Source organism: Aedes aegypti, chromosome 2 (genome assembly GCF_002204515.2).
Source record: "Aedes aegypti strain LVP_AGWG chromosome 2, AaegL5.0 Primary Assembly, whole genome shotgun sequence".
Taxonomy (NCBI): domain Eukaryota; kingdom Metazoa; phylum Arthropoda; class Insecta; order Diptera; family Culicidae; genus Aedes; species Aedes aegypti.
Window position 1 is genome coordinate 101,673,898 of NC_035108.1, and position 8,937 is coordinate 101,682,834.

Here is an 8,937-nt window from a genome sequence, read left to right on the forward strand (position 1 = left end):
AGTCGACAAAAACACCACAGGGGTTTTAGTTTTACCACTGGGGTTGTTCCTATCTGACATTTCGGAAGGGACACGGAAAACAAAATACACCCAAAATTTGAGTTTAAGCCAAGGAGTGTGACAAAATCTAAAAAAAATGTTTTTTGGACTCAAACCAACGGAAAACATTAGAAAATTGAGTAAACATGTGTTATTGGCCTAAACTTAAGCGTTTGGCACTAAAATTGGGACAGGGCTTTAGGACCCTATTAATGTACATGTTAATGTTGTAACGGGAAGTAACGACCATTTACTTAGGGGCGGTCCATTAATTACGTAAGGGGTTATGAGGGGAGGGGGGGTTTGAGATTTCTTACGCGCCATACAAATTATTAGTAATTTCCATATAAAAAATCTTACCATGGGGGGAGGGGGGTCGAAAAACCGCTAAAATTGTCTTACGTAATTAATGGACCGCCCCTTAATGAGAAAAATTATTTCATCGCAGTAATCCACGCCATGTCCGTGAAAAATAATACCTCCACAGACCTCCACTATTGGTACACTGTTCCCTTATTTGAGGTATATTTTTAATTTGTGTCCTTTAGCGGTATTGCGGCGCTTATATTAAATCCACATCCAGCGGCGGCGGTAACGCGCAGAAGATATGCGCGCAATTCAAACGCAACGTCAAAATTCAAGTAGGCTTGGATTTTTTCGTCCTTCAAGGACACAAATGTTTCAAATTTGCCCAATCTGAAACATTTGGTGATTTTCATTATCACTGCGACGGTATATCGACATTTTCAGATAATCGCATTACGTGGATTTATCTTGCAGAGCACAATATCCGTTGTTTTCTTATGGGATCCTCCACTATAGGAAAACTTTACTGCAACCAGTGATGGAAAGTGACGAACATTTCTTCTGAACTGGAACAAAAACACTGGTTTACTCGCATCTGTCGGCTCCCGAGTAACTGAAGCTAAAAGTGATTCGCGAACCTGTTCGGAGTTGTTCAGAGTCATATTGTGCTTTTGGGAAAAATGCTGCTTCCCCTCTGAGATTTATGGTTTTCAAGGGCTTTTGACTACAAACTAGTAGTTTGCTGTCGATATGATGGTTATACAATTAATTTGTCCGTCAAAACCATAATAAATCACACCTTGCTCGGTTACTCGCGAGTAAACGCTCCCGAGCTTGTTGCTACTTCTTTTGACATGTTCTCCCGAGCAGACGGGTGCGGACTTACTCACACCTAGCCAGTTCCCGAGTCAATGATGTTTGTTATGCGTTGGTATACACTCGTGAGCTGCTTCGTGATGCGAACTTTTCCAGCACTGACTGCAACTATTGGTATTGCGGATTTTGCCCTCTAATAGACTCACACCTAAATAATTTTGTCACACTAAAATATTCTCCCATCATGTTTGCCATATATTGGATGGCATCGTAGCTAACAAAACCAACAGGTAACGCACATGTAACGCATTATGTTGGATTGTACATTGAATGCAAGGTGCGTGCTTCTATGAAAGTGCCATATAAACTGACGTGTGAATATTTATTTTTCCACGTTGAAAATGTGCACGAGAATCTATTTCTCAACTAAACGAACAATACAAGCAAGAAAAGTTTTAGCAATTTTAATGATATTCCATCAGTTTTGAAGCAATTTGAACGCTCTTTTCAACTATTCTGTGTTTCAACAAACCAATACGTCGATTGGCAGTGTCGGCTCTGTGGCTAATGTAATAAAATCAGTGAAAACGGCACTACCACAACTAAGGGAACGCTTACCCTAGATAGGAAATCACTTCGTTGCCAGGAATATGAAAAACAAACAGGCATCATTTCGTCTTTGCAAATTGTTTTGAATCTCTAAAATCTAGTCTAGTAACCTTTGATAATGGGCATATCGTCATACGGAGAGAAAATTGGGAACGAAAATCACATCGAGATAGGGAGATATCGAGATAAGGGGGATTTCGAGATATAGAGAGTGAAAATGTATGCAGAATGAAGGGATCGAAAAAAACATCGACTTAGGAAGAAATATCGAGATATAGAACGTCGAGATGTGGAGAGTCGACTGTATTATGGAAAATAGCATCTTCTCAAAGTTTGGAATGAATCGAAAGAAATTTGACTGTGCACAGTCCCGTGTGTGTTTATATGGAGATTACTACGGAAAACGTCATCCTATTGTGTTCAGCCCTCTATCTCTTCGTCATAATATTTTATGGAGAAGTGAACACAATCTTCTCATGAGAAGAACCATATTTTGATTGGACGTCAGGATAAATTGTTATTCATAATCATAAACTGGGTATGCATTTTGCATGCTGTGAACCGTTTCACCAATTCGTTTAACTATTAGTTAAAATTTGACATTTCGATGGTTATTTTCCCCTCAAATGATTAAATTAAACTTCGCGGTCGACCCATTTGAGCTTTGACAGTCGAGTAGTTATTTCAGAACAAGGTTAACAGATGATTAGTTATTCTCAAATCCACGGAGCAGAAAATAACTTTCGAACTGTCAAGTTTGACCATGCTTCAGAGCAGAGTTATTTCTAACCCGAGGGGAAATAACTATTCAACTGTCAAATTTTAACTAAAAGTTAAACGAATTGGTGAAACGGTTCACAGCCTTAACCAACTGCCCGGCAGACAACAGTGGTGCTCCTGGCGGGTAAAGTTGATCAAAGTAATCCAGGCTACTATGTTCTGCAGCAAAAAAAACAGTGTTGCTCTGAAAGTAATTGAATGATCATCTCAGCATGGTTTGTACTTTGTTATCAAAAATAACAAAGCTGTGAAGATTTCACATGGAAAGGATTTGTTCATTTTTCCATAGATTATTATTATGAGCAATTAGATGACTGAACACAAAATGTTTGCCTTTTTCATAGTAATTTCCATATACACCCTCATTCTTGTTTACGGCGGATCCAACTTTCGATCGAATCCTATTTGTTCGTATCCACGGACCACTTGATTTTGTTGGCGAAAACGGGAATGCAAAACGGTTTTCGATCGAAAGAGCATTCGAACGTAAACTAGAATTGGGGTGATAAACTTTAAATGGCGTGTGTACAACCAAATTTCTTCCAAATCACTTCAAATTTTGGGATAATGATTTTTATTATAATTGACCCCGTTCAAGCATAGGGGAGCAAAAATATCAAAATTTGCATCTGTCTAGGTACACACATTAACCCCCTTCCCCTATGTAACAATAAGTAACGTTGCACGGAACCCCCTCCCCTCTAACTTCGTAACGGTTACTAGTAGTGATCCTTTATAGATCTTATAAAGGATTACTAGTTACTAGGCTACCCCCTCCTCCTGATTTTAAAAATTGAATTGAAAGAAAGTTACTCCACGTTACACTGTGGCTGTGGGAATGTTTCCCTCGTCTAGCAAACCCCCCATTTGCAAAAAATCATTATAACAAACGACATTATGTCTAATAACTATATGCCAAATGATGTTATGCCCCCCTTTCCATGATGAACAGTGGTCCACTTCACAGGAACGTAACCCGTGAGCGGCACAAAACGCTCACCTCCAGCTGGAATGCCATCAACGAACTGAACTATGAGGATGTTATTCTGACGATTTCCTTCAAGGAGGCCATCGAGGGCGGAAGGCGCGAACTAAAGCTTCCCGTTGGGTCCAAATGTGACAAATGCTCAGCCTGGGGAAGCTTTCCTCCGCTGGACAATGAGGGCATGTGCAAGGTGTGTCAGGGCACCGGAAAGCAAACCCTGCAAACCGAAAGCGGAACCCTTTGGATGACGTGTAAATTCTGCAAGGGCATTCGAACCGCGCCCCAAAAATTGATCTGTCCCAAATGTCACGGCAGGGGAATCACGCTGAAGCCTACCCCACTCATGGTCAACATTCCAAAAGGGTCGCAAAACCGGGACATCATCAAGTGTCGCGTTCCTGGCCACCAACGCTCGGTCAACATCATACTCAATGTGCAGGACGTGGACCGATTCCAACGGGATGGCCTCAATATCCATTCGACGGAACAAATAACCCTAACACAAGCCATCCTCGGAGCGAACATTCCCATCAAAGGTATCAACGGGACTTTTAACGTGCACGTCCCTCCGGGAACGCAACCCGACACGGAAATCCGTATTCCCGGCAAAGGAGTTTGGGACCTGTCTTCCCAAGAACGGGGCCAACATATCATCAGAATCAAAATTCGCATCCCAACCCATGTGACCACCCGGCAGCGGCATCTGCTCAAGGAACTGGACGCCACACTAAAAGAGGATAAACAGGACTCACCGCCTTCACGTTGATTCCCCACTGGCAATCGGTCCAGCGTTCCTTCCAGGCCCGCAGCAGCATCAGCTTGAGGAGCGTTGTTTTGCTGGTCGATTTCTGGTTGTCCATGATCATGATGATCAAATAAATGCCTCCCGTGGTAAACTTGAGCAACTGTAATGATTTTTTGGTTTATAGATTTGATGGAAAATGCAAAATTTTAGGGGAAAATCGGAAAATTACCTACAGTTAACTGTACCGGGAGAGGGTGGATTGTTGATGTTGTCGTTTTGTGACGTTTCAGGCGGAACACGCTCAGAACAAATTAACCAAAAATGAGTTAAAATATCACGAAGGTCAAGGTATTTAAAGGTGGGAAGAAAAATGTACACAAGCACAGATAACAAACAGACGTAGCACGGAGGAAGCCGAAAATGCCAATAATACCAAAGCTTACTGCGTTAAAATGCGTCACAATGAGTGAATAGACCGAATATGTTTTTAGAATGGTATACAGTCAACTTTCGTTCGTTGCACTAAACCCGTGGCCCGATTAGTGAAAGATTTTCACTAATCGGGCTAAGATTTGAGCTGTCAAAACACCGATTACAATAGAAATTCAGGGCTACCAACATTAACAAATTGCGGTTTATGTCAGAAAGTGACACTTGCCTTCGTTTTAGGTGGGCTATAGCCCACTTAACGGGAGCCCAATCAAAACGAAATGCAATTAAACGTAGTGCAACGAACGAAATTCGACTGTAAAACTTATTCAGAATTTCTCGATTAATTTTTCAAATCGACGTAAGAATCATAACCTGTCTTTTAAAGCTATTTTAAAATGAATCACCTTTTTAACATTTTTTCGACGTGTACATTTCTTAAATTTTGCATACAATGAGCTCGCGTTCAAAAACTATGGAGTTCCTATTATTTCACACAAGAATTTTATCACAAAATTATAAGCCGTTTTATTCATTTACTTGCGACGTGTTTCTACCAGTGTAAAATCGACTCAAGTAGTTTTTTGTTTTGATTCGTGGTTGTCACTTTGTCTCTCATACAGCGGGGCGGTGAAAGTAGTGGTTAGGTTGCGAAAGTTGAAAATCTTACTTTCGTCGTTTTGTAAATCCGGAAATTAAACGTTCTAAAAGTGAAAAATCGAGTTAGTTCAGAGTGAAACGAGTAGAATTTCTTCAGCGGAACACGTAGGATCGATAAAGTAAGTTTCTATACTTTTTTGACTTGAGTCTGTATGAATAAGTTTTCGAGATTTTATTTCTTAGCGTATTACAGTCAAACCTCCATGAGTCTATATCTGAAAAGACCATCGATTCATGAAAATATCGAGTAATGGAACATAAATTCCTTGGAAAGCTGTTTAAAGGGACCATCATGGAATCATAGCAACCATGAAATTTTGATTCTAGTATGGTTCCATGAACCGATATCGAGTCATGGAACATCGACTCATGGAGGTTTCACTGTAATTCCATAACACATTTTTCAGGAATTTCAAAAAATGGTGAATGTATCCTGAAATGATTTCAGATACCCTCAAAAGGGCGAAATTGCAAAAAATATTTGTACACAACTCGATTTTTACAGCATTCGTCATAATTTTCCAACTCGGCAAGCCTTGTTGGATAAATACGGCTCGTGCATGTAAAAATCTGGACAAACATTTGAAAAGGGCACAAGATGTTTTGAGCTTTTTTTTTTAGAAACGTTAACGTCGCGGCCAGGGTAGACGTGAATTGCGAAGCGAAGCGAAAATTGCACGGGAAGGAATAACAATTATTAATAATGAAATGGATTTTCCCGTCGCTTCACGTGACGCGTCTACCCTGGCCGACACCTTACTGTTGTGCACGTATTAGCCCGCCCACGCAAACTAACACTACTATCAGAAAGATTGGTGTCAGCTCGTCGTTACCTAGGTTGTCCTGTGTGCTGTTCATCAAACAAAAACATGGAGTTGCTATTCATCTTTGTCTCAGACGAGACGTACGTTGTTATTTCGCTCCACCCGATTTCTTTTTTTTTCGTGATCATGTCGGTGTCGAGGAAAAACTTTATCGTGCTTGATACATCGATTCTTCCGCGTCGACCAAGCATTCCGGATATCAAAAAGTTCCTCGAAGAGGAACTCAAAGTGGACATGACGGCAGTAAAAAGCTTGCAGCTCCACAATGTAAAAAATGTTGTGAACCTTGCAGCAAGCCGCTTCCAGTTTTGCATCGAAGCATCATCTGAAACATTTTATGGAGTGTGACGGGATAAAACTGAACATCCCACTACCTATCTACGTAGATAGCACCGCTATTGAGGTCCGCATCCATGACCTCCCGGAGGAAATTGACAATCTTGCGATCATCAACCATATGTCCCAGTACGGTGATGTATTCAGCATTCGAAATGATGTCTGGAAAAAATATTTTCCAGGCCTCATTAATGGTGTTCGCGTGGAGCGAATGCGAATTAATAAACCAATCCCATCATACGTAACCATACATCATGAAACTTCTTCAGTTACACATTTCCAACAGATCCGCACGTGTAAAAACTGCGGTGAAAAATTGCACCCAAATATGCGGTGCTCAGAAGCCGCAGCTAAACCTGAAACGGCTTCTATTAGCCCACCACTTCAAGTCCATCAGCAAACAAAATCATCAGCTACACAACAACAGAACGAGACGATGAACATCGACACACAATGGCCATCACTGTCGAAGCCTTCGGTTGCCGGGAGCAAACCTACAGCACCTAAACCAAGCAAAAGTGAAACAAAAAGACAACGATCAGTCGACTCGGACACAACGAACAACCAAACACCGAAAAAACCCGCACCTTCAGCCACAATCGTAGATGATAGCAGCGTTGTTGTGATGCCTGTTGCCTCTCCCGCACCCTCACGTTTTAGACAGGTTTCGTACTCGTGGATCGATGATGCAGAGTTGCGGGCACAGTATATTGAAGAAGATGATAGAAGAATAAATGATCTGATTTCACAAGGGTATACATGTGATTAAACTTTGTAATCAGTTAGTACCAATCGGCTCTGTTATGCCTTATGGCGCATGAGCCTATCAAATAAATAAATGAATAAAATTAAACAAAAACATGAAAAAATTCGTTGCAGAAAGATGGCATTTCAGGTAATTCATGTGTTGTTCCAAGTTTTGCTTTATTTTACAATGAAATCTATTGAAAAAACCAGAGGAAATATTACAACGGAAGACACCCAAGAGTTACCAAAACTGAAAATGTGCTGGGATAGGCTGAAATTGTTCTTTATTTAAAAAGGATATTTCGCGTAATTCATCCATGAATGTGGTGCTAGGAAAAGTGCTTTAATCCGCGAATATAGTGCTAAAACATAATTCCCGGAATCCTGGAATACGACTTTTACGTCTATGTGTTAGCTGCAGATTATTTTCTGGTGTGATCCCGGATAAAAACGTATCATTCAGTGAATGGAATAAACCATTATTGTACAATATAACGTATTGGATACAATACAGCGTATTGTTATTGAATGTCGAAGCAACATCATTCTTGTTTGAATATACAATTCAAAAACAATATAATATATTGTAACAGAACACTGTATTGTTCTTTATTGGTTTTATACCTTACAATTTTGGTCAAATTCCTATTTTCGTGTAAAACAACTGTTGCTTTTTTTCTGTGTAGCTTGGCTAAAAGAAGTAAACAAAACAAGTTCAGAAAGCAAGAAATGTTGGTGAAAAATTTTCAAAAAGTAAAAATAAGTAGTTTTGTAGAAGTCACTTGACATTAGCTGTAACAACAAATGCAACCATGGTAAATATCTTTATTTCTACAGGAGTTAAAATTATTTTGCTACTGTTGGCACGAATATCCGGTAAGTCGGGGGACAATCCATACAAAATACAAATTCTATACTTTTCATCACTAATAAATACAGTTCTTTGAATTGTTTTTGTATTGTACAACAATACACGAATCACTAATCAAAACAATACATGAACAATAAATCGTATTGTATTTTCAAAATGTATGTATGAGAAAATATCTATATTTGTATTGTTACGATACTTAACCACCCATACATTATATTGCAAGACTCTCATATACCATACAGTGAACTATTCAAAACAATATATTGTACTGAAATTGCATTGTCATTTTACAATATACTGTATTGTATTTCCAATATACTGAATGGTACTATTACAATACGTTATATTGTTTTTGTATTGTATTTTTTATCCGGGATGTTGGTTTGTTCCACGATATGGGGCTCTGCACTGTTTTGATTTTGTATGAGGTTTTGACGTTTACTGGCCTTGTTGTTTACTAATTTTATGAAGGAGTGAAAGAGTGAGACTGATTTCTGTGCAGAGCCCCATGAAGCGTTTTGCATGCACTCACAAAATTTCATTGAAACGGTATGACGTCACTCGTCTTCCCCTCAATGTTTGTTTTGAATTTTTACTGCACCAATACAATCACAATGGCTTTCTCCTCACCTGTTATAGATCACATTGCTAGAAATCATCATTCCCGACCGTTTCTAGTAAGCTTGACAGTCTGGCAGCACTAGTGCAAGCAACTCACCTCACTTCAAGCCTCCTTGCTGTCACTCCGCATTTGACTGTGTGCGTGCAAATAACTAGTCGCCTCACA

General features: G+C 39.7%; 1 protein-coding gene across 2 annotated transcripts in view; it reads right to left on the reverse strand.

Annotated features, from left to right (window-relative positions):
* The window catches only part of LOC5571389 (mediator of RNA polymerase II transcription subunit 24), a 49,016-nt gene extending 44,428 nt beyond the window's left edge, over positions 1-4,588 (reverse strand). The window contains exons 1-2 of one of the 2 annotated variants that reach the window (XM_001653591.2): positions 4,510-4,588; positions 4,288-4,440 (exon numbers count right to left, since the gene is read on the reverse strand). In XM_001653591.2, the coding sequence (XP_001653641.1) occupies positions 4,288-4,401 (114 nt within the window). In that variant the 5' untranslated portion in view covers positions 4,402-4,440; positions 4,510-4,588. The remainder of the gene's footprint in view (positions 1-4,287; positions 4,441-4,509) is intronic. The other variant, XM_021841712.1, reaches the window with a different exon arrangement.
* Positions 4,589-8,937: the final 4,349 nt, after the last annotated feature.